General features: G+C 42.8%; 1 protein-coding gene across 2 annotated transcripts; it reads left to right on the top strand.

Moving 5' to 3' along the window:
- The first annotated feature begins 504 nt into the window (after positions 1-504).
- LOC129840022 (mucolipin-1-like) lies at positions 505-25423 on the top strand. 2 transcript variants are annotated; one of them, XM_055907827.1, is made up of 14 exons: positions 506-783; positions 11206-11477; positions 11792-11959; positions 12250-12406; positions 13151-13232; positions 13584-13680; positions 15403-15502; positions 18102-18208; positions 18648-18797; positions 18979-19080; positions 19159-19281; positions 19741-19947; positions 20747-20877; positions 21166-25423. In XM_055907827.1, the coding sequence occupies exons 1-14, from the start codon at positions 738-740 to the stop codon at positions 21200-21202; spliced, it is 1779 nt and encodes a 592-aa protein (XP_055763802.1). In that variant the 5' UTR covers positions 506-737; the 3' UTR covers positions 21203-25423. The 2 variants fall into 2 exon arrangements, with proteins under 2 accessions (XP_055763801.1, XP_055763802.1); XM_055907826.1 differs by having other exon boundaries at positions 505-783; positions 18979-19281.
- The last annotated feature ends 1526 nt before the right edge of the window (positions 25424-26949 follow it).

Below are 26949 nucleotides of genomic sequence, written 5' to 3'. Positions count from 1 at the left end.
ACAGGCTATGTTCACACTGCCCTTCCTAACCTCCTGCAAACTGTATGACCATATTAGAGATACATATTTTCCTCAGATTACACAGACCCACCAATTTTTTTTAAACAAATCCAATTTTGATAAACTCCCATATCTATTGGGTGAAATACCACAGCAGCAAGATTTGTGAACTGTTGCCACGAAAAAATGGCGATCGGTGAAGAACAAACACCATTGTAAATACAACCCATATTTATGTTGATACATTTTCCCTTTTGTACTTGGAACTATTTGCACATCGTTACAACACTGTATACAGACATAATACGACATTTGAAATGTCTTTGTTTTGTTTGAACTTTTGTGAGTGTAATGTTTAACTGCTAATTTTTATTTTCTATTTCACTTTTGTATACTATCTATTTCGCTTGCTTTTGCACTGTGAACATGTTCCCCATGCCAATAAAGCCGTTTGAATTGAAAGAGATGAGAACAAGCGCCACCTTGTGCAGTCACATGATGACACATGAGTCACGTGATCTCGTCTGAGGAAGCGAGTTATGTTTTGTCCCGATGCTGTACCTATACAGTAAATGCAGAACACCAGAAAAACGTCGTCCTCATGGCTATCTTCTCGGACAGTTAACTTCACGCCAACAATATACTCGCGTTTTATAACAGCTTTTATTTGCCATTGTTTATTCTGAGACAGTTCAGATTTTATGTCGCATATTTATTTATAGTTTCAAAACGTTTACATGGCTACAGCAAGCGGCAATTGCAACCATGGCGGCGCCAGTTCAGGTATGTTGAGTTGTTTACAAGTCATTTTCAATAATTTTCTGACATGTTACTTTGTGTGTTTTAAATGGTTTGTTATATTGTTGCATGCCTTTCATTGAAAGGAGGGCCCTGAGTATATTCTACTTGTGTAACGTGGTTCTACAGTGGGCTGTCTTGCCAATCATCTCCATAAAACATACATCTCATTCTAGGTACAAAATGAATGGTGATTAATCGTGAATAAATGCATAAGTAACATTGTATAACGCAGTAACATTGTATAACATAGTAGCATTGTGCAACACGGTAACGTTGTATGAGGTTGACGCAGCAGCATCAACAATGTTTTGTTACAATGTTTCCAAACACTGACTGGAAGAAGCGTTATTGCATAAATGTGTACTAAACCATCCACCATATTTAGTCAGTTATCCACAATATGTTTTGTTTTTAATCATGTGATCGCTGTTTCTGGGCAAGTCACGCAGCTTTGATGTGTGCAATATGAGTCTTTGTGTGTATGCTATTCCTGAATCCTGAATGATGCCGTATTTCCAATAGAAACTAGTAACGTTATACTATCCATTCACAGGGTAAGTTGAGCCGCCTACATATTATCACTATCATTTTAAAACCATGTCCATATTTCCCAAACCAAATTCAAAACAATCACTATCGCTTTGTCTTTTAATAATTTGACTCATCTTTTAACACAGTATTATCACCCAACAAACACTGTATATTTTAAACACTTTTAATGTAAGCCAGGCCTTGGTGTTACCTCATATCCCAGCAATAATATCTTGCATTACACCTAGGAAGAAAACACTTACATTTGCTTAACTTGCCACTGGCTCAACTTACCCCATTGCCACTGGCTCAACTTACCCCATTGCCACTGGCTCAACTTACCCCATTGCCACTGGCTCAACTTACCCCATTGCCACTGGCTCAACTTACCCCATTGCCACTGGCTCAACTTACCCCATTGCCACTGGCTCAACTTACCCCATTGCCACTGGCTCAACTTACCCCATTGCCACTGGCTCAACTTACCCCATTGCCACTGGCTCAACTTACCCCATTGCCACTGGCTCAACTTACCCCATTGCCACTGGCTCATCTTACCCCATTGCCACTGGCTCATCTTACCCCATTGCCACTGGCTCAACTTACCCCATTGCCACTGGCTCAACTTACCCCATTGCCACTGGCTCAACTTACCCCATTGCCACTGGCTCAACTTACCCCATTGCCACTGGCTCAACTTACCCCATTGCCACTGGCTCAACTTACCCCATTGCCACTGGCTCAACTTACCCCATTGCCACTGGCTCAACTTACCCCATTGCCACTGGCTCAACTTACCCCATTGCCACTGGCTCAACTTACCCCATTGCCACTGGCTCATCTTACCCCATTGCCACTGGCTCAACTTACCCCATTGCCACTGGCTCATCTTACCCCATTGCCACTGGCTCAACTTACCCCATTGCCACTGGCTCATCTTACCACAAGGCAAACAGAGCTACAAGGATGTACTTTCATGCTAGGTTTAGGGCCTCATATTGCCGCTTATAGAGACCCCAAGTGATGTATAGAACAATCTTTAAATTATCTGCTTTGGTTTATATGCAAGCATCATGAAACCTCTAGCACTATAAATTCATTTGAGTTGGTGAAAACCAGTTTGTTGGACCTAACTTGCTTACCACTTTCCATGTGGTTTCTTCCTCCACAGACTCAATGAAATCATGACTTCTTCCTAAATATTTGGTCAAATTATACATTTTGTGTATGGTTTCCTAGAAACAAGGGGTGGCCAACTTACCCCACTCTCCCCTACAGACATTCTGGGTGAACTAGGCAAAGAGTTCACTTTATGTTGACCTGCTGCTGACAGAATCTGCTAATAACAGTTTACACTTGTCAAGTTTGGGGTAGGAAATTATACCTGATGGCCACTTTCAGCGAGGAAAATTGTAGCCTTGAAATTGTTCTATTCTATCCCGCCATTGCAGTCAATGCTGTACTTCAATGCTCATGAGTCTTGATTCAAGCAATTATTCCTAAATTCCAGGGTTAGTGCTATCCGGGATCCCTGGGACGTCTCTACCCTAAACACTAGCCCCTACCACAACCATTTTAAATTATTAGTTGGACGTCCCAAGGATTCCGTTAAAATTCTAGAGCGTTGGAAGCTGAAAGAAACTAACTGTTTCATGAGCCCCCTCCAGGACTCCAAAGACTGACTACTCTTGCTCCCTCCTACCACCATAGCATGTCTGCTACATTTTAAACCAGACTGACCCAGGTTCTCCATCTACCATATTCTGTGATAACCTCCCACCACCCCGTTTCTTAACATCCTCTCACATGTGTCGTAGTCTACGGTGCCCATATGACTGTGGACATAGGCTTTCACTTCTGCACTTCACTGTGTGTGGGTCAGGGGTTTAGAAATTGTCTTGTAAGCTGTCAATCATTTTTTTTTCTTATTTCGTAGTATACTTTTGACTCATTGTTTAATTTGTGGGTTGGAGTCTTTCCATGGAAAGTTAAGCCCTGGAATTTGGGGAATTTTGCTTATATTCACCGAAAGAGTTAGCTTATAACAGTGAACCTTTTTTGTGGGCTACACAAGGCAATTCTAGGTCTTGTGGCATATTTTGATTAAACTTTCCCAAATTCAGTGGAATTTCAACCCTCTGCATGCACTGTGCATTCTTCCATCACATGTGCAGTGCACTCTTTCATCACATGTACAGCTGAGTCTCAAGATCTTAAACACTAGTGAGATGCTATTGAACTCACACTACTACACTGTCTGAGCCTAGGACTACATGCTTTCTGGTAAGTTTTGATTACAATACTGGATGGGGTGAATATATTTTATATGACATGCATGATTTTTTGTTAACTAGTAAATAGCAGCCTACCGCAAAGTGTGTTTTAAATCATTTCTAACTTGTTAACAATTTCTGCTAATTAGTTTTTGCTACCATGTCGGTTTTAACTTGCTTGAGCCTGCTAACTGAGGAGTGTTAATTCACCTGTTTCCATGTTTAATTTTACAACATTTATCTTACAAAGGAGTTGTTTAATCTAACTATTTATTTGTACATGGAATTGTATTTGTTGTTTTTATTACTCATTTTTTTCTAATCTTTACAGGAAAATGCCACAGGCATTATCTGATGTGTGGATACATTTCACTGCAGCTAATGTAGAAGGAAAAGCTGTGTACATTTGCAAATACTGTGCCAAATCATATGTGAGAATGCAACAAAGATGCAGAATCATCTGGCCAAGTGCATAAAGTTCCCTCAGTGCTCACAACAAGCAACCTCTAATAAAAGTCCCTCTACTTCTATTCAAGGTGAACATGATGAATCAGACACCTTATCGATAGCAACAGCTCGTGGACCTCAAGGAATCAGAAGTTTTTTTGACTCAATGGAGGAACGTAGTCAGAGAAATGCTGATGAATGTCTTGCTCGAGCTGTGTATGCAACTGGTTCACCTCTGATGCTCACAGGCAATGTGTATTGGAATAGATTTCTGAATGTTCTTCGCCCAGCATACACCCCTCCAACCAGATATGCTTTATCTACTCATTTTCTGGATGCAGAGTTCAAGTGAAGGTCAAGCAAATCATAGAGACAGCAGACTGTATTGCAATCATCCCTGATGGGTGGTAGAATGTTCATGGGCAAGGAATAATTAACTACATCATCTCCACCCCTCAACCAGTATTCTACAAGAGCACGGACACAAGGGACAACAGACACACCGGTCTCTACATTGCAGATAAGCTGAAGGCAGTCATCAATGACCTTGGACCACAGAAGGTATTAGCACTGGTGACAGACAATGCTGCAAACATGAAGGCTGCTTGGTCTAAAGTGGATGAGTCCTATCCTCACATCACACCCATTGGCTGTGCTACTCATGCATTGAATCTGCTCCTTAAGGACATCATGGCACTGAAAGCAATGGATACACTCTACAAGAGAGCCAAGGAAATGATTATCAAGTTATAGCAGCAATCTACCTCCCCAAGCAAAGTGAGAAGAATAAGAGTACCACATTGAAGCTGCCCAGCAACACCCGTTGGGGTGGTGTTGTCATCATCTTTCACAGTCTCCTGGAGCGGAAGGAGTCTCCAAGAAATGTCCATATCACAGTCTGCCGATATGGACAGCCCCATCAAGAGGATCCTCCTGGATGATGTATTTTGGGAGAGAGTGGTAAGCAGCCTGAAACTCCTGAAACCTATATCAGTAGCCATTGCACGGATTGTGGGAGACAATGCCATCCTGTCTGATGTTCAGACTCAGCTGGCAGATGTAAGAGAAGAAATCCGTACTGCCCTGCCCACTTCACTGTTGCTCCAAGCAGAGGAAACTGCAGTTCTGAAATACATCAAAAAGCGTGAAGACTTCTGCCTGAAGCCCATACACGCCACAGCGTACATGTTAGACCCCAAGTATGCTGGCAAGAGCATCCTGTCTGGTGCAGAGATCAACAAGGCCTATGGTGTCATCACTACCGTGTCTCACCACCTTGGCCTGGATGAGGGCAAGGTTCTTGGCAGTCTGGCGAAGTACATTTCCAAGCAAGGACTTTGGGATTTAGATACAATATGCAGGTCGTGCCAACATATCTCATCAGCCACCTGGTGGAAGGGACTTTGTGGATCTGAGGCTCTTTCCCCTGTTGCCTCCATCATCCTCCAAATCCCACCAACATCAGCCGCCTCAGAGCGCAACTGGTCCTTGTTTGGGAACACACACACCAAAGCACGCAACAGGCTGACCAATACAAAGGTTGAAAAATTGGTGGCCATCTGGGCAAATTTGAGTCTTTTTGAGCCTGACAATGAGCCATCCTCAACAAGGTTGGAAAGTGACAGTGAAGAAGAGGCCTCAGTTTGATGTTTAAGAGGTGGACATTGAGGAGGTCCAGGCAGAAGATTTGGAAGCCTGAGAGGAAGACTTTAGTTTCTAGACTATCATTTTACAGATGTATGTTGAAAACGTTTTTGGGAGATGCGATGGATCATCGGGGATCATTCAATATTTCCTTTTGTTGTTCAGTGAAATCATCCCATGTGAAGAGTCAACTCATTTAATTAATGTTCCATTTTTCTATTGGAAGGATTTAATCATTTGCAATTATGTCTACTTGTGATAAGGTAAAAGGTTTATGTTTCTGTCGCCATATGATATGGTAAATATAGCCAATGCAAAGAAAATCTACATTTAAATAGAATTAATATTAATTTGCATATATTCCCATTAATTACGACATAGTTTCCACCTCTGAATATTCCCTAAAATGTGCAACCTTAACAACACCGATATAAAGTGTTTTTTTCTCAAAGTTGCCGGGATGTCATGTGCATCACACTTCTATCAGTAAACCTGTAAGCATTATGAAACTTCTATTAGATCAAATAAGCCTCATGTATCTAAATAGCAATAATAAAATGGCTTGACTAAATTCAACATTCTTATTTCCCCCCCATACACAAACTCCTCACTTGCTTCAATATTAATGATCTGCTTATGTGTACCCATTTTGCGCGGCGTAAACCCTCTCGCTTCGCCTCCTCTCCTCTCTGACGTGACCGAACACTTTTTCATGAGTGTCCTTTAACAGAAGTCACACGGCACCATCTGCTAATCAAAGTTACTAAAACACGTACAAAAGTTAAAGTGGACAAATAGCCCACAGTGTTGCAAAACAATTTCTGGTCATTTTTGCGGTTTGCAATGTTCAAATCGCAGTTGAGATATACATTTTCCTTTGAAAATTCTTTGTGAATTACAGGTATTTATTTTAAAATGTTATGTTGCGAAAGGTTCGGCTAAAACCTTAGAAATGAAGATTATAAATATATTTAATGAGGAGCTTCTTGGAGTCCCTCTTGCAGCCTGACTTATAGGCTACTGCTATACGGGGGCGTAGATCTGCTGGAGTGCACCAGAGCCATACTTCGCCAATTCTCAGAATTGTGCTTGTTTCAACAACAAAAAATCCATAAATGCAAAAACAATGTCTCTCAAGATCACTAAATGATTCATTAGTATTCTACATTGGCCTAACATACCGACTATAATAGCGTGCAGTGCATTCGGAAAGTGTTCAGACCCCTTGATTTTTTTCCCACATTTTGTTACGTTACAGCCTTATGTTAAAATGGATTAAATATTTTTTTTCCCCTCATCAATCTAAACACAAAGCCCTATAATAACAAAGCGAAAACAGGCGGCGTCCACCTGTGGTAAATAGAATTGATTGGACATGATTTGGAAAGGAACACACCTGTCTTCATAAGGTTCCACAGTTGTTAGAGCAAAAACCAAGCCATTAGTTCGAAGGAATTGTCCATAGAGCTCTGAGACAGGATTGTATCGAGGCACAGATCTGGGGAAGGGTACAAAAAGATTTCTGCAGCATTGAAGGTCCCCATGAACACAGTGGCCTCCATCATTCTTAAATGGAAGAAGTTTGCAACCACCGAGACTCTTCCTAGAGCTGGCCGCACAGCCAAACTGAGCAATCAGGGGAGAAGGGCCTTGGTCAGGGAGGTGACCAAGAACTAGATGGTCACTCTGACAGAGCTCTAGAGTTCCTCTGTGGAGATGGGAGAAGCTTCCAGAAGGACAACCATCTCTGCAGCACTCCACTAATCAGGCCTTTGTGGTAGAGTGGCCACATGGAAGCCACTCCTCAGTAAAAGGCACATGATAGCCCGCTTGGGGTTTGCCAAAATGTACCTCAGACCATGAGAAACAAGATTATCTGGTCTAATGAAACCAAGATTGAACTCTTTGGCCTGAATGCCAAGTGTCACATCTAGAGGAAACCTGGCACCATCCCTACGGTGAAGCGTAGTGGCAGCATCATGCTGTGGGGATGTTTTTCAGTGGCAGGGACTGGGAGACTAGTCAGGATCGAGGGAAAGATTAACAGAGCAAAGTACAGAGAGAACCTGCTCCAGAGCACTCAGGACCTCAGACTGGGGTGAAGGTTCACCTTCCAACAGGACAATGTGTCTAAATGTCCTTGAGTGGCCCAGCCAGAGATCGGACTTGAACCCAATCTAACATCTCTGGAGGGGCCTTGAAAATAGCTGTGCAGTGACGCTCCTCAACCAACCTGACAGAACTTGAGAGGATCTGCAGAGAAGAAGGGGAGAAACTCCCCAAATACAGGTGTGCCGTTTTATTGTCGTTTCTTTGAATGTAGTAGTGGACACGTTGTTTGTAGAAAGCACAACCTAGACTACACTTGTGAGAGAAAAAGTTTGGGTTTATTTCATTCCATTTACGAGTAGTCAATTCTGATTGTCTTAACTTACCATCACTGTGGAGCTTCTCAAAGTAATTTTTTCTTTGCCTCAAACAGCAAGTAAACAAGGTCTTTCTTTTTTTTTTTTTTTTTTTTTTACATCCATTGAGAATGACAATATAACCATGTCCTCTTGCCACAGGAGGAAATGGAAACAGGAAATAGAGTCCAAGAGAGTTAAGAGTTGACAGAGACGAGGAGCAGCTTTGCTTGTTTACTGGTTCCAGTGAGGTTGCATAGTGTAGCCTGCTCTCCCTGGGTGGCCCAGTGCAGACTGATAGCTGCTGATCCGTTGTAGCGATAGAGATGCTGGCAGACTGATGGTCACAGTGCTGACTATGACTGACGGACAAGGTGCAGGGTTGTCTATTAAGCCTTTTCTAACACACCATTGACTGCACTGAACCGGAACAGCAGGATTCTTCAGCGGATATATTCAGTTTGATTGACTCTCTCTTAGTGTGGCTCAGCAACAAGCCCTCATCATCTGCAATTTTGTTTTGACGAATGCCCCCATCAAGATCTGTCAATTTCTTGGCTTGGGCTCCTATTGCTGGCACGAAATGTTACAAAGTGAAATTCTTTCAGCACAGGTCTGAATTGTTTTTGACAGGAAGAGTCACGCAACTGCTGTCATGTCTGTGAGTGTTTGTGACCTTGCAAGGTTCTGTGTGTGCAAGTTGATATTATGTAGGTTGGTCCCCCCCCCCCCCCCCCCCCCCCGATAGGCTTCTCTCATTCACTTGGCTGAACTAAAGATCGTTAGATATGCAGGTGATTATTGTGGATGGCTTACTATAGGTAAACATTGAGATATCACCCTTGCCACACACACACACATCAGTGATAATCTCTTCTACGTCCATCAGACCAGATTTTGTGTCTTCAGGTCTGGGTCTTCGAGTTCTGATAAACTCACATCCTGTTTACCAGATGTGAGGTGACCCAAGAGTTGACAGCAGTTAATTTCCAAGTTCAACTTCCCTTTTCTCCATTACTGCTGAACTAGCTCTTATACCCACTAACTATACGGTCCAGATTTCCCTTCCAAGTCTGTTATTGTCACATGTTTGTTTGGTCAACTCTGAGGTAGAATTCAGCTTTCACCAGCGGTCTCCGCTGAATGTGCAGTGATATAGGTTTTTACTGCACCTTTATGGTTTACGTTATGGATGATGACGACAATCGAAATGTGTAGCATCGCACCTCGAGGCTCTGCTCCTTTGACAAATGACTACCAAGTCAGACGGGTGTAGTAGCGTAGCAGTAACCCGACCATCCCCGGAGTCTTTCTGTGTCTTCCAGCCATCTCCAGTGGTGTGTTTCTGTCGGCCTTGAGTGGCGGAGCGGCCAGCTATAAACACACCAGTCACCCGCTTCTCTTCCTCCATGGAGGCTGTCTGTCTCGCCCGGCCCAGCCCAGGGCATCTGATCTGGGTGTTGTTTTAATAAGCTGGCCTGTGTCACCTCCCAGGGTTTTACTAGATAGAGACATGATGAAGGATGACTATATGAGGCGAGGGAGATTAAATGTAATGAATGAAAGCTGCCCAAACTAGTACAAGAGCTGTCACTCACTGAAGGGTAACATTACAACACGTAGCCTATTCATCAGTAAATGGCCAAAAGTTTTGAGAATGACACAAATATTAATTTTCAACGTCTGCTGCCTCAGTTTGTATGATAGCAATTTGCATATACTCCAGAAGGTTATGAAGAGAAATCAGATGAATTGCAACGTCCCTCTTTGCTATGCAAATGAACTGAATCCCCCAAAAATAATTTCCACTGCATTTCAGCCCTGCCACAAAAGGGCCAGCTGACATGTCAGTGATTCTCTCGTTAACACAGGTGTGAGTGTTGACGAGGACAAGGCTGGAGATCACTCTGTCATGCTGATTGAGTTTGAATAACAGACTGGAAGCTTCAAAAGGAGTGTGGTGCTTGGAATCATTGTTCTTCCTCTGTCAATCATGGTTACCTGCAAGGAAACACGTGCCGTCATCATTGCTTTGCACAAAAAGGCTTCACAGGCAAGGATATTGCTGCCAGTAAGATTGCACCTAAATCAACAATTTATCGGATCATCAAGAACTTCAAGGAGAGCGGTTCAATTGTTGTGAAGAAGGCTTCAGGGCGCCCAAGAAAGTCCAGCAAGCACCAGGACCGTCTCCTAAAGTTGATTCAGCTGTGGGATCGGGGCACCACCAGTACAGAGCTTGCTCCGGAATGGCATCAGGCAGGTGTGAGTGCATCTGCACGCACAGTGAGGCGAAGTCTTTTGGAGGATGGCCTGGTGTCAAGAAGGGCAGCAAAGAAGCCACTTCTCTCCAGGAAAAACATCAGGGACAGACGGATATTCTGCAAAGGTACAGGGATTGGACTGCTGAGGACTGGGGTAAAGTCATTTTTGACGAACAATGCCTTTTCCAGCATGATGGAGCACCTTGCCATAAGGCAAAAGTGATAACTTAGTGGCTCGGGGAACAAAACATCGATATTTTGGGTCCATGGCCAGGAAACTCCCCAGACCTTAATCCCATTGTGAACTTGTGGTCAATCCTCAAGAGGCAGGTGGACAAACAAAACCCCACAAATTCTGACAAAATCCAAGCATTGATTATGCAGGAATGGGCTGCCATCAGTCAGGATGTGGCCCAGAAGTTAATTGACAGCATGCCAGGGCGGAGTGCAGAGGTCTTGAAAAAGAAGGGTCAACACTGCAGATATTGACTCTTTGCATCAACTTCATGTAATTGTCAATAAAAGCCTTTGACACTTATGAAATGCTTATACTTCGGTATTCCATATTCCATCTGAGAAAAAATATCTAAAGACACTGAAGCAGAACACTTTGTGAAAAAAAAAATATATTTGTGTCATTCTCAACTTTTGGCCATGACTGTACACTGGGTAAACAGTGTTGGTGCTCACAGAGGAAATGGCACTAATATGGAGTGTCGTTGCGGGGGCGCTATTGCAGATTACATTGGTGTTTCTTTGATTGGCCATATTAGTCACTCTCACTATCCTTCTATCGCTGCTAACATGTTTTTTCTTCCCTTGCTCTCTATCTATCTCCAGAGAAGGAGAGGTTGGTTTCCTCTGTGTCTCCTCATGGCTACGGCTCCAGCGACAGCAGCGACAAGCATGTTCACCACGGACACAGCCATGGCAACCCCTGGTTGCCCACGGCAACGGCAGGGGGTTGGCTGGGGGCAGAGCAGGAAGAGGAGGCCCTGCGCAGGAAGCTCAAGTACTTCTTCATGAGCCCCTGTGACAAGTTCCACGCGAAGGGCCGCAAGCCCTTCAAACTGGGCCTGCAGCTGCTCAAGATTATCATTGTCACGGTGCAGGTAACTACACACATTTAGTTTCATATGCACCTTGAGTGTATGAACAATACATTTTAAACGCCTTCATGGCAAAGCTCAGGTTTTATGGCGGGACCAACAATACTGAAATCCATAACAACTGACACCTTGTTTCATATGTACCGTTCCTATTGGTGGATAGGTTGTCCGTGCATCTGACGCTTTTAAATATGGACGACAATCTTTACAACAACAACTTCTATAATTTCCCTAAGAGCAAAAAGGGTTATGTAATAGTTGTTATAACAGTCACTTTCCTTCAATAAAACACCTGAATCCCTACTTCCCTCCATCAGCTGGTGTTTTTTGGCCTCAGTAACCAGATGGTGGTGACGTTCAAGGAGGAGAACACCATGTCCTTTAAGCACATCTTCCTGAAGGACTATGACGAGGGCTCCGACGACACGTTGGCCGTGTACACACAGAGAGACGTCTACGAACACATCTTCTACGCCGTAGACCAGGTAACAGTCACTAACGACACCCGGGTCATGTTCATTAGGGCATGCAACAGAAAATGTTTTTAAAAGGAAAATGTTAATGAGGGTTTTAGGAAATCGCTCCGTTTGGTGCCTAATGTACACGACCCGGCATACAGACTGATATGTAAACATGTCCATGCAGCGCAAAGAAGGACCACATCTCGTCCCCTTCATATTTTCATCCTCTACTTTCAACTTAAAGCCTCCAACTCTTAGGCCCTAAGAGGCAGGGCCTTATTCTCCATCCTCGTACCCTTCCTCCTCCCTCACAGTATTTGGTGCTACCCGAGACCACGGTGGGACGCTATGCGTACGTCTATGGGGTCGGGGTGAACGGGAGTGCCCTCTCTCTCTGCCAGCAGTACTACAAGAAGGGCAGCATCGATCCCGCCAATGATACCTTCAACATTGACCCTCATGTTATCACAGGTACATAGATCTACTTTCTTGCATTATGCCAGAGGTCACCAACCCTGGTACTAGAGCTACACAGTGTTGGTGCTTCCCAAATGGCACCTGATGGAGTGGGAATGTGGTGCCATTTGGGACTCAGCTTAAATGTAGTTTTGTTCCAGCATTAAAACACCTGATTCGGCTTATCATGCTTTTGATGATTAGTTGACTGGTTGAAAAAGGATGAGTTTTGTGCCGGATTTGAACAAAAGCCTGCACGACTTGTGGCTTTCCAGGGCCAAGTTTAATGATTAACCATTGCTTTATGCCCTAGCCTTGTCTAGCCTGAACTTAAGTTATTTCATTTCCTACCCAAAGAGTTGCTAAGCTGCTTGTTTCCAGTACTATGTCATTCTTTCAGTAATAATTAATTGTAACTGTAAAAAAAAAAAAAAAATGACTAAACATGTGTAAGTACTGTATTGTTCCTCAATCATGTGACAGTAGTAGGCAGCCCCACTTCCTTATATGAGCTGACACTTGGGACAATACTACTGACTAAAAACACATTGAACAACAGAAATCACCTGGTATTGAAATGGCCTGCCCTTTTGACTCTTGACATGATCACCAGAACAGAATAACCATAGATATATAATTACTAGATCAGACATTTATTTCAGTGTAATGGTAATTCTATTTCAGTGTAATTCTATTTCTATAAGGAAAAACATTAACAGCCCCTGAAATGACTAACTTCTCTCTCTGTTCTGTTACTAGATTGTGTGGGGGTTAACCCTCTGTCAGTCCCTCGAGCGCCTTTCGGCAGTGACTACAAGAACTTGACCCTCAAGTTCCATAAGTAAGGCTTCATTTTTCAAATGTCTTTTCAAATGACTTCGGGCTCTCATGTTTTCTGTCGGTCTACAACTAAGATAGATGGGACATCCATCTTTGTGGTATCTAACTGTTAATTTTTTATCACTCTCACACACATCCAAACTGTTTACACACTACCTATAGCCCTGGGTTATGTTCATTAGATGCCAAACGGAAAACTAACACAAAAAAGGGAGGTTCTACCTGGACTTGTCCAATAAGAAACATACATTTTTGTTTTGTGTTGCAAAATGTTTGAAAACTTTTCTTTGCTTTCACTTTGACACAACCCTGATATCCCTCTTGTTTTTTTTTCTTTTCACTCTTTGTCTAGACTCATAAACGTGACGATACAGTTCCAACTAAAGGCCATCAACATTCAGACCATCATCAACAACGAGATTCCTGACTGTTACACCTTCTTCATAACGGTGAGTCTCACCCCACTTCCCTCCCCCACCACTTCCTGCAAATGTGGCTCATTGTAACCTGTTTAGTGTGTAATAGTTGTGGTGGAAACCTGTTCATTGTCTGTATATTATAGGTAAGCTGTGACCTGTTTGTTATAAACTCAGCAAAAAAGAAACGTCCTCTCATTGTCAACTGCGTTTATTTTCAGCAAACTCAACGTGTAAATATTTGTATGAACATAAGATTCAACAACTGACACATAAACTGAACAAGTTCCACAGACATGTGACTAACATAAATGTAATAATGTGTCCCTGAACAAAGGGGGGGGTCAAAATCAAAAGTCAGTATCTGGTGTGGCCACCAGCTGCATAAAGTACTGCAGTGCATCTCCTCCTCATGGACTGCACCAGATTTGACAGTTGTGAGATGTTACCCCACTCTTCCACCAAGGCACCTGCAAGTTCCCGTACATTTCTGGGGGGAATGGCCCTAGCCCTCACCCTCCGATCCAACAGGTCCCAAATGTGCTCAATGGGATTGAGATCTGAACTCTTCGCTGGCCATGGCAGAACACTGACATTCCTGTCTTGCAGGAAATCATGCACAGAACGAGCAGTATGGCTGTTGGCATTGTCATGCTGGAGGGTCATGTCAGGATGAGCCTGCAGGAAGGTTACCACATGAGGGAGGAGGATGTCTTCCCTGTAACGCACAGTGTTGAGATTGTCTACAATGTCAACAAGCTCAGTCCGATGATGCTGTGACGCACCGCCCCAGACCATGACGGACCCTCCACCTCCAAATCGATCCCACTCCAGAGTACAGGCCTCGGTCTAACGCTCATTCCTTCGACGATAAATGCAAATCCGACCATCACCCCTGGTGAGACAAAACCGTGACTCGTCAGTGAAGAGTACTTTTTGCCAGTCCTGTCTGGTCCAGCGACGGTGGGTTTGTGCCCATAGTCGACATTGTTGCCGGTGGTGTCTGGTGAGGACCTGCCTTACAACAGGCCTACAAGCCCTCAGTCCAGCCTCTCTCAGCCAATTGCGGACAGTCTGAGCACTGATGGAGGGATTGTGCGTTACTGGTGTAACTCAGGCAGTTGTTGTTGCCATCCTGTACCTGTCCCGCTGGTGTGATGTTCAGATGTACTGATCCTGTGCAGGTGTTGTTACACGTGTTCTGCCACTGCGAGGATGATCAGCTGTCCGTCCTGTCTCACTGTAGCACTGTCTTAGGCGTCTCACAGTACGGACATTGCAATTTATTGCCCTGGCCACATCAGCAGTCCTCATGCCTCTTTGCAGCATGCCTAATGCACGTTCACGCAGATAAGCAGGGACCCTGGGCATCTTTCTTTTGGTGTTTTCAGAGTCAGTAGAAAGGCCTCTTTAGTGTCCTAAGTTTTCATAACTGTGACCTTAATTGCCTACCATCTGTATTCTATTAATGTCTTAACGACCGTTCCACAGGTGCATGTTCATTAATTGTTTATGGGTCATTGAGCAAGCATTGCAAACCCTTTACAATGACGATCTGTGAAGTTATTTGGGTTTTTACAAATGATCTTTGAAAGACGGGGTCTTGAAAAAGGGACGTTTCTTTTTTTTGCTGAGTTTATCATCCCTTGAAGAGTCCACCACTTTTTTATGTTTAATTTTATTGCCAACGTTTACAGCAAGTGCTAGTACCTGTATAAATGTCTGATCTGTTGTTCTTTCCATCTGATTTTACAGATAGTCCTGGACAACAAGGCTCACAGTGGTAAAGTGAGGATCAGTCTGGAAAACCAGGCTTTTATAAAGGAGTGTAAAGACCCCAGTGTGTCAGGCCACGGTGAGATAGAAGTTTGGTTTTTATTAAACATTTATTTCACCAGGGTAATATTAATTAAGCACCAAACGGGAGAAACGGACTGAAACGTAGGGACTACCTGAACTTATTCCGTTGCTAAATATTTGTATACGGTGTGCCCTAATTATTACGATCCAGGAGAATCTCGAGGTAATAAACCATTTTTTTTCATTGAGATACCTGGTAAGTGAGTCGGCAATAAAAAAAATATATATATATATATTATAGAGGTCGACCAATTATGATTTTTCAACGCCGATACCAATTATTGGAGGACCAAAAAAATCCGATGCCGATTAATCGTCAGATTTAAAACAAATAATATATATATATATATATATATTAGTATTACAACAATACTGAATTAACACTTATATTAAGTTAATATAATACATCAATAAAATCAATTTAGCCTCAAATAAATAATGAAACATGTTCAATTTTGTTTAAATAATGCAAAAACAAAGTGTTGGAGAAGAAAGTCAAAGTGCAATATGTGCCATGTAAGAAAGCTAATGTTTAAGTTCCTTGCTCAGAACATGAGAACATATGAAAGCTGGTGGTACCTTTTAACATGAGTCTTCAATATTCCCAGGTAAGAAGTTTTAGATCATAGTTATTATAGGACTATTTCTCTCGATACGATTTGTATTTCATTTACCTTTCACTATTTCACTTTAGTATTGCCAGTGTAACAGTATAGCTTCCGTCCCTCTCCTCGCTCCTACCTGGGCTCGAACCAGGAACACATCGACAACAGCCACCCTCGAAGCAGCGTTACCCATGCAGAGCAAGTGGAACAACTACTCCAAGTCTCAGAGCGAGTGACGTCACCGATTGAAACGCTATTAGCGCGCACCCCGCTAACTAGCTAGCCATTTCATTTTGGTTACACCAGCCTAATCTCGGGAGTTGATAGGCTTGAAGTCATAAACAGCGCAATGCTTGAAGCATTGCGAAGAGCTGCTGGCAAAACGCACGAAAGTGCTGTTTGAATGAATGCTTACGAGCCTGCTGGTGCCTACCATCGCTCAGTCAGACTGCTCTATCAAATATCAAATCATAGACTTAATTATAACATAATAACACACAGAAATACGAGCCTTAGGTCATTATGGTCGAATCCGGAAACTATCATCTCAAAAACAAAATGTTTATTCTTTCAGTGAAATACGGAACCGTTTCGTATTTTATCTAACGGTTGGCATCCATAAGTCTAAATATTCCTGTTACATTGCACAACCTTCAATGTTATGTCATAATTACATAAAATTCTGGCAAATTAGTTCGCAACGAGCCAGGCGGCCCAAACTGCTGCATATACCCTGACTCTGCGTGCAATTAACGCAAGAGAAGTGACACAATTTCACCTGGTTAATATTGCCTGCTAACCTGGATTTATTTTAGCTAAATATGCAGGTTTAAAAATATATACTTCTGTTTATTGATTTTAAGAAATGGATTGATGTTTATGGTTAGGTACAGTCGTGCAACGATTGTGCTTTTTCGCAAATGCGCTTTTGTTAAATCATCCCCCATTTGGCGAAGTTGGCTGTCTTTGTTAGGAAGAAATAGTCTTCACACAGTTCGCAACGAGCCAGGCGGCCCAAACTGCTGCATATACCCTGACTCTTGCAAGAGAAGTGACACAATTTCCCTAGTTAAAAGAAATTCATGTTAGCAGGCAATATTAACTAAATAATCAGGTTTAAAAATATATACTTGTGTATTGGTTTTAAGAAAGGCATTGATGTTAATGGTTAGGTACACGTTGGACAGTGCTTTTTCGCGAATGTGCACCGCATCGATTATATGCAACGCAGGACACGCTAGATAAACTAGTAATATCATCAACCATGTGTAGTTAACTAGTGATTATGATTGATTGATTGTTTATTATAAGATAAGTGTAATGCTAGCAAGCAACTTACCTTGGCTTCTTACTGCATTCGCGTAACAGGGAGGCTCCTCGTGGAGTGAAGGTAAGGCAGGTGGTTAGAGCGTTGGACTAGTTAACCGTAAGGTTGCAAGATTGAATCCCCGAGCTGACAAGGTAAAAATCTGTCGTTCTGACCCTGAACAAGGCAGTTAACCCACCGTTCCTAGGCCGTCATTGAAAATAAGAATGTGTTCTTAACTGACTTGCCTAGTTAAATAAAGTTGTAATTTTTTAAATAATAATAAATTAAAAAAATGGTGTCCAAAAATACAGATTTCCGATTGTTATGAAAACTTAAAATCGGCCCTAATTAATCAGCCATTCCGATTAATTGGTCGACCTCTAATATATATATTTATATTTGCATGGGTCAATACAAAACTACACACAGAATGACCAGACAGAAATTAACCGGTACAACTTCTACCACGAACAAACACTATGTAGACACTAAGCAATCTCCCCTTTCGCCATCTTCAGTTGACCTCATGAGACATTAGAGATGCCTCGTAAGAATTTTCACTTAGTCATGCATTGGTGTCAACGTGAAATTTGGACTTGTGGAAGTAAGGATTCGCCCCCTATGCTTCTACTTGATGAAAGCCACTAACTCCTCCCTTTCCTTCCCTCCCTCTATGTCAGCGGAGAACTACACACGGCTAGCGTTTGACGTGGTGGTGGTGATCGTTTGTATACTGTCCCTGTTGCTGTGTGGCCGCTCCATACTCCGCGGCATCATACTACAAGCCGTAAGTCACTGGGAGGTGGAGGGCAGGAAGAGAGGAAGTGGTGAAAAGGAGGAACATCCAATCTGGTGGTCCTCTATAGCTCAGTATAGCTCTATGGCTCTTGCAACTCCAGGATAATGGGTTCGATCCCCGGGACCACTCATACGTAAAATGTATGCATGCATGACTGTAAGTCACTTTGGATAAAAGCGTTTGCTAACTGGCATATATTATCTGAGAACAAACTGTAGATACATTTGTTTGCTTGTTATAATGTTGGGGAGCGGGGTGGAAGAAGGAGAGAATTTTTTTTTTTAAATTGATGGGAGGTGATTGGCATTCTGTGAAGTGATTCCATTCTTAGAGTAATGTTCTGCAACACAAAATCTGAGAAGGTGTGAATACTCGTCTTTCCAGTAGGGCCACCCAACTCCTCTCGCTCTCCGTCTCTGTGTAACAGGAGTTTGTCGAGTTCTTCAAGACTAACCTGGGCCGGAAAGTAAGCTGGAACGAAAGGATGGAATTCATCAACGGCTGGTACATCCTGCTCATCATCAGTGACGTCCTCACCATCATCGGCAGCGCCATTAAGATCGGCATCGAGTCCAAGGTCAGTCCCCCTCTTGGGGACTTTTTCCTCTACTGCTCAGAGTAGAATAGAACACCTTTTATTTTTCCCAGCGGAATTATTTGAAATTCCCACTCAAAAAAGTATCCTAGTTTGGGTTATGATAAAGATTGTTGTGCTAAGCTCATGAGGTATTTATGAGTTGAATATCTCTCCCATACAGAATTTGTCATCGTATGATGAGTGTGGCATCCTGTTGGGGACTTCCACCTTGTTGGTGTGGGTCGGAGTCATTCGCTACCTCAGCTTCTTCCAGAAGTACAATGTAAGTTGCCTACACACACAGACACACACACTAACGATGACAGGGATTCACCCACTCTCCTGGCTCTCTCCCTCTCAGATCCTGATCGTGACCTTGCGAGCTGCGTTCCCCAACGTGATCCGGTTCTGCAGCTGTGTGGCTGTCATCTACCTGGGCTACTGCTTCTGTGGCTGGATCGTGCTGGGGCCCTATCACGTCAAGGTACAGACAGCCACCATTTTGAAGCACAGGCAGACATGCTAACAGAAGAAGGCCAATAACAGAGCAGGTCGGCAAACAGATTGAAAAGGAAACAGTGAATCTGGAGGGGGACACCCCATATGGTTCAGTGATGATGCACAAATGGTGCATTTTGGGATTTTGCACAATAATGACGTACTGTGTTATTAACATGTGATTTGTCTATTATTAGAATTCAATATTTACTGGCCCTTGCCAGTAAGATGGCCATAAGGGATTTATTTTGTAAAAAAATAAATAATTGTGTACCGAATCCTGAATAATTTTGGACCAATATAGTGAGAAGGTCATGATAAGTCACATGGTTGTTTGTGTAATTCAACAGTCTCTCTCCCTATCGTATTCAATTCATCAAGCTGCATTGCTGTGAAGTACACTAAATGTAATTGAACTGTTTCCCTCTCTCTCGCCCTCCGTCAGTTCCGCTCTCTCTCCATGGTGTCAGAGTGCCTGTTCTCGCTGATCAACGGCGACGACATGTTTGTGACCTTCTCGGAGATGCAGGAGAGCAGCACGCTGGTGTGGGTATTCAGCCAGGTCTACCTGTACACCTTCATCTCCCTCTTCATCTACATGGTACTGTCGCTCTTCATCGCCCTCATCACCGGCGCCTACGAAACCATCAAGGTAACAACAAAGGGAAAGATTTTCGTCAGCCAAAAGAGCACAGATATGTGTCAAAAATACAGTAAAACTCATAATCCACAGTGTGATTTTCATTTGAAAATGTTCTTCAACGATGTGCATTTTCAGAGATCAAGGTACAGCCAAGAGTCATGAGACTTTATAGCCCTTTATCTATGAAGGAAGCTAGAGGTAATTTCTCAAGCCATTGCGTTACCGTAGTATAACTGGAAGACAATAGTATCTGCTAGCATGCTTGCAGTCACCTTGGACTTCCAGTCATTGCTCTAATGCTATTTAGCAATTGCGCTAACTCTAGTTAGCAACTTCCTTCAAACTGCACGCAGAGACATAAAAATGGTATCCACAAGTTCATCTGACTGGGGAAGTAGATGAAGGACTTTATTGCCAAAATCCCGAAGTATCCCTTAGAACAGACTCTAATCCAAATTAATGTAAAAGATAAGCATTGTATAATTTGTTATACTTATTTGCTGCTTGTCTTTTACTTTCATTTGGAGTTGAGGTGTATAGTTGGGTTTCCACAATACATTTTGTGGGATGTAGATTCATATTTAGTTGCATTCCTCATAAATAGCGTTCATGTTCACTGCTCATAGCGGTACAAACAGAAGCCAATTCCAAACAACAACACCTACTGAAAGCCCTATGTCCCAAATGGCTCCCTATTCCCTGGATAGTGCCCTGGTCAATGGTAGTGCACTACATAGGGAATAGGGTGCCACAAGCAGAAAGTGAGTAACCTTAACATGGATGCATGTCTTCTCTCCTGTCCCTCCAGCACCAAACCCAGGAGCCATACCACATTACGGACCTGCACGCCTTCATCGCAGAGTGCACTGACACGCCCAGCTCGGGGATGTTCCGGGGCCTCGAGACCTCGCCCTGCTCCTTCTTCTGCTGCTGTGACAGGTGGGTTAGAGGGCACAGGTCAAGACTGGAGGTAGAGGTCAAGGCCGGGTTCAGAATCCACCCTCCAGCTCCTAACCTCTTCAGTGTTTGCAGATCTGAAGGCGTCAGACGGGTGTAAGTTGACGGTGATGGATGTTCCTCTGTAGAATGATCAGCAGTAGATGCCACTTCAGTGACCAGACAATAACCAATGCATTCACTGTTATCCTTTCTATCATGGTTGAGAGACGTTTATGTTTTTCTACATGTGTATGCGCTATCGTGTTAAGTGTTTGTTTCTTCCCTCAGAACGACAACATACGAGGACGTCCTTTTGGTGAACTGACTGGGCTGTGGGGTCTGGACCTACAGCTCTCTCTGCTGGCCCGGAGCGCCGCACTGCGTCCAGATTTTCATTGTCTTTACCATCAAATCTGGGTCAGGCATGAGCCAGGACTATGAGCTGAAAGCCAAGTCTTTTTTGAGTGGATTCATTGACGAGACCACCTGCGTTGTGTGAATGTTATAGGGATGTTGCACAGTAATTCCCCACACAGAAAGAGAACAGTGTTTTGCCAAAATTGGGATTTACGCACAATCCATACTTGCTGAGGGCCATAGTGCAATGTGGAATGTCTTGTTAGGACATGTAGCTTCTTTTAATTGTTTTACATTTGTTTTTAGGTGTTCTGTAAGCTGCACAAGTTACAAGAACTGGACAAAGCATGTTTTTTATGTCAGAAGTTCTGGTTATATATGAAGGGGATGACAATGGCATGTATACTAGGCCAGAGACTGCTCTGGAGTAGCACTTCCACTGTCCCTAAGGAGAGAGCACTTAAGTCCAATTCACATGACTCATGCAAGAACGTCATTGCCCTGTCATGAGGCGCCAGCCCATCAAGAACTGCTGAGAGCAAGGCTGGCTTGGCCACAGCGCTTTGTGGTCACCACCGCTGCACTCAAGTGTACAAGTAAATTGAACTTAAACCCTGCACTGCGCCTGGACCCAATGGCTCACTCAATGACCTTAATCTTTGCTCCGGTGTACAAATCTCCTGCCAAATAGGCTGAGTTTAGACAGGCAATTCAGATTCAGATTCCCCCCCCCCCCCCCCCACACTAAATGGTCTTTTGACCTTACACATCAGATATTTTTCAGAGTTGATTTGATTGGTAAAAATAAGATCAGAATTGAGCTGCCTGTCATAGTATTTCAGCATTTTAAGACCGATCAATTAAAAAAACAGTACTCTCACCCAGGTGCTGGTTCTGGTCTCCAGGAACAATATCCATAGAATGGTCCTATAGTTTAAGTTGGACACAGAAAGAGCACACCTACAGTCCCATTTAGTTTCAGTAGGTGTTCATCCGATGACGTGGCACACAGGGTAAACGTCAGTGCCATTGTCGATTTGCACGTGTCAAGTTCTACACTGTACATGTCCTGTTCACGAGGCACAAATTATGCTTTTTATCGCCACGTGCGGAACACTGCTTGGTCAGAGTTCATTTGATAAACGGACACGGAGGGAAGTAGTCAAGTCCCGAGTCTCACAAAGACCCACCACCCACCATGGCACAACATTCCGGTCGCAATGGAAATGTGACTTTCCAATTTTGCCTGACCTGAATGTAACTTCCTTAAATGAGGAAACTACATGATTGGAAAATGGAGAGTTCAACTATTTTTTTGTGATTTTCTTTTTTTTTTAAAGGCCTATGCTCCAGTCATTGACAATATTGATGGAGAACTGCAAATTGTATCCGACTGGTCTACGGAACAAAGACTGCCTGCGAGTAACGAGGAGAGGAAAACGAGCAGGCAGAACAGCTAAACGAGGCCAGAGGGATGGGGTATTTGCGAGCACTGCAGTAATGCTTGTGATGTTGACCCAGAAGAATGCTCTTACGTAGGTTTCGTTCCCATTCTGTTTTATGTCTCATAATGATGTCTAGTTTAAAACGAACCAATTGCTTTGTCCTTGTGAAAGTTTAAATTATTTAGTTTTTTTTTAATGTTGGGTTGTTTTATGTATCTAGAGAGGAACGCCTAAGGGGAGTGTGGTCTTCAGGCTCAGGCTCCAGAAAGTGGTCATGCTTTGTACTCCAATCACTATTGAAGGAGGAGGGGAAAACATGTTTTTTATAATAGGTTATAGGCCTGCTTCCATTTCGGTCACAGTTACTTCTTCTAAAAGTGAACCTTTTGGCTTTGATAGATTCTAAAGAACCAAGGTGTAGGCAAAGTTATATGGGAATATAACCTCCCAAATAGGCTAAAAGCAGAGCTTTCACCATATCCGTTCTTTAGGATCTGAGAACACCAAAGGGCTGGAGGCTACGAGAAGTGGCTAGGGGCTGAAATGGTACTGGGCATATAGCCTGTCTGTCGGTGAGGAGTCATGTAGCTCTTATTTTAATGGTCATTTAGTACATTTAAATGAAATGTATGTTCTTAACTAAGCAGTACACAAACAGGATTTGTTTATGGCCTTGCGTTTGTATATTGTAGTATTAGACACTTGGATGTCCTGTCCGAGCAGTCTGTAGACATGTATATAGTTCATTGTGTAATCTTTTTTTGTGTTCATCTTACTTGAACATTGTTTTGAGTATGTTGGATCTCTGTGCCACACTCGGGAATGATGCCAAACCACTGATGATTAAATGCCTGTTTGTTCACGTGGCTGGAAATACTTCGGAGAAGGAGGCGGTGGCAATTGCTTTGGGATGCATCCCGATTCTCCACCCTTAAACCAATGGATTGGTTTAATCGTTGGCTAGAAAGAATTTAATCTTGTTAAATCCATGACGGGAAGTGTGCAAGTGCAAAGCTTTTAAAAAAGGGTAAAGAATCAGGACGCAGCCATACTTTGGTTTCTTCACCACTTGATTTTGATCCAAACAAAGCTGGCTGCTTTGTTGATGTTTGAGTTTTATATATTGTTTGCATGAAACTCAAGCCCATAGTCAAGCTTGTGTGAAGGAAAATCATGAGTTTACCTCAGGATGTAATTACCTGAAGTTAACAGAAGGGGGAATAAGGACTTTTGCACCCCTCAGACTCGGACAATAACATCCTAAAGGAGGAGAATAGACCACCTTACATCCAAGATCTGTTTATTAGGTAGAGCGAGACAATAGGGATCTAATACAACCGAAGACAAAATGTATTATAGTACAACAAATACCATAGATACATTTACACAATTCATGTAACATTCAATATGCACAAATTCGTCACAGTCCACATATCAAAACGGCAATGGTAGATCTCCTTAAATAGAACACTTGTGCCCATATCCTGGTAACACAGGAAGTTCGTGGCACCTTAAAAACCTCTTAAGGAGCCATCCCTTTTTTCCAATTTTCGCCTAAAATGACATACACAAATCTAACTGCCTGTCGCTCGGGCCCTGAAGGAAGGATATGCATATTCTTGGTACCATTTGAAAGGAAACACTTTGAAGTTTGTGGAAATGTAAAAGGGATGTAGGAGAATATAACACAATAGATCTGGTAAAAGATAATACAAAGAAAAAAAAAACTGTTCTTTTATATATTTTTTGTACCATCTTTGAAATGCAAAATGTATTATTCCAGCCCAGGTGCAATTTAGATTTTGGCCACTAGATGGCAGCAGTGTATGTGCAAAGTTTTTAGACTGATCAAATGAACCATTGTATTTCTGTTCAAAATGTTGTATCAAGACTGCCCAAATGTGCCTAATTTGTTTATGAATAACTTTTCATGTTCAAAATTGTGCACTCCTCAAACAATAGCATGGTATTATTTCACTGTAATAGCTACTGTAAATTGGACAGTGCAGTTAGATTAACAAGAATTTAAGCTTTCTGCCAATATCAGATATGTCCTGGGAAATGTTCTTGTTACTTACAACCTCATGCTAATCGCATTAGCCTACGTTAGCTCAACCGTCCCGTGTACGGGACACCGATTCCGAAGAAGTTTAATTGGGTAAAACGGGCTCGTGGTAATGTCTGGAGCAGAATTTATGGAATGGTAACAAACACATGGTTTCCATGTTTTCGATGCCATTCCATTTTCTCCGTTCCGGCCATTATTTTTGATGCCATTCCATTCGCTCTGTTCCAGACATTTTTATGAGCCGTCCTCCCCTCAGCAGCCTTCACTGCCTGGTAACATACCTTTCCTAACCAGCCTTTGGCGGCTGATGCAGCACATCATTCCTTCCAGCCCACTAAATCTAATATCATCATCCATTAAGTACTGTCCTGGCTGCCCATCCTTTAGCTGAGCTCTTGGCCCACGCCCATCTCAGTGACACGCTCTTTGGTTTTGCACTCTAGTAGTCTACTGGGTGTGTCCACTGTGTATGTGCACACCACTTGATGTTGGTGTTTATTGTTTTTCTTCCACACCAAATATAAACACACACACAAACAACGACTACATCTCCTCTGCCAGACCCGCATGCTCACACCTTCATCTCTAGTGCTTCCATTATTCTTTGCCACTTGGCCTTAAATTGTACCAGTTATCTCTTTTTCTCAATATTTCAATAATAAATTATTCGATTATTCCTTTGTGTTAATGATGGATTGATTGATTCCCAAGTTTTTTAAGTATACGTTTTTTTTAAGATGAGTGATGAGAAGAGAATCGTTCAGCCCATTGGGGATCTCACTACACCCCCATATTGTTTTTCCATTTAACCTTTATTCATACAGGTTATTTTCATAGAAATATGCCTTTTGCACTAGAGACCTGTAATGGCCTGAGGATATGCTTGTGGTTGTTACATGGTGCCCTCAATACATAATGACTACACTGAGGTAATGGTCTACAATCTAAAGTTTCAATGGGCATTGTTATTTCTATAATATTTCGTTTGTCGTTTGATAATGTGTTCCAGTGTGTCAAAGGTGGCCTCACGTTTCCAGACTGCAGAACAACGATGACCGAGAGAAGCTACTGTAGTTAAGGGGTGACACACTAGGCTTCCGTGATATTTTGAGATGAGGTTCCCTCTAACTGTTGTCTTGGTGGACTAAATACTTCGTACCCAGGCCAGAAATTGACCACCATGACCCTTTTCTTCAGCATGAGTATACGTGTGTGTGTGCTGGTCTGTTTTTCTGTCTGTATATCTGCCGGTGTCTCTGTCTGTTAGCCTCTCTGTATGTGTGTGGGCTTGCATGGTTGTTTGCTCTGTGCCATGGGCAGCGTATGCAGCTGTACCTGGAGCTGCATACACAAAGTATGTCCGGGGTTGGTGTTGTTTTGGCAGATGGGTGAAACAACAAGACCTCACTGGAAGACTGTGGGCCAACAAGTCAAATAGGGGGATGAAAGAAACCACTTTGGTTTAACAAGTAACCCCTGTTCCATTGCCACAGGCTTTCCCATAGAGACCAATACTGAGTCACACCCTTATAGGACAACATTCGAGAGCGTTGGGGTGGGTGGGCAGAACCAGGAATTAACTGGATTTTGTGGTTTTACTAACAACTCAATTAAGGATCTTAGTTTGCGGCCGAATATACATACACACTATAAAAGCTACGGGGTCAGGGAGAGGCTCTCGGTTCCCCAGTCTCTGCAATTGGCCCTCGACGATAGTAAAGGCTGACAGGCTGGAGATGTAACAATTGCCAGAGCCCTGTGAGTAGCTGAGACAGACAGAGGGGTCAGACGCACCGTATGAGTCACCCGCTCCCACGCACACTATAATGGAGGTGTGGGAAACACACACACACACACACACACTGTAAGAAAGGCAGTTTGAATGGTGAGGATCCCTATGTCTTCAGTTGTGGCCAAAAGTTTTGAGAATGACACAAATATTAATTTCCACAAAGTTTGCTGCTTCAGAGTCTTTAGATATTTTTGTCAGATGATGTTACTATGGAATACAGAAATATAATTACAAGCATTTCATAAGTGTCAAAGGCTTTTGACAATTACATGAAGTTGATGCAAAGAGTCAAAATTTGCAGTGTTGACCCTTCTTTTTCAAGACCTCTGCAATCCACATCCTCACTGATGGCAGCCCATTCTTGCATAATCAATGCTTGGAGTTTGTCAGAATTTGTGGGTTTTTGTTTG

This window comes from Salvelinus fontinalis, chromosome 40, assembly GCF_029448725.1.
Source record: "Salvelinus fontinalis isolate EN_2023a chromosome 40, ASM2944872v1, whole genome shotgun sequence".
Taxonomy (NCBI): domain Eukaryota; kingdom Metazoa; phylum Chordata; class Actinopteri; order Salmoniformes; family Salmonidae; genus Salvelinus; species Salvelinus fontinalis.
This window is presented reverse-complemented; position numbering and strand designations above follow the sequence as displayed.

What these genes read in the sequence shown, in the direction of transcription:
- LOC129840022 (XM_055907826.1), top strand. Translation starts at nt 738, where the DNA reads ATGGCTACAGCAAGCGGCAATTGCAACCATGGCGGCGCCAGTTCAG. An exon ending in TGGGGCCCTATCACGTCAAG is followed by an intron (nt 19,282 to 19,740) that starts GTACAGACAGCC and finishes GCCCTCCGTCAG; the next exon opens with TTCCGCTCTCTCTCCATGGT. An exon ending in TTCTTCTGCTGCTGTGACAG is followed by an intron (nt 20,878 to 21,165) that starts GTGGGTTAGAGG and finishes TTCTTCCCTCAG; the next exon opens with AACGACAACATACGAGGACG.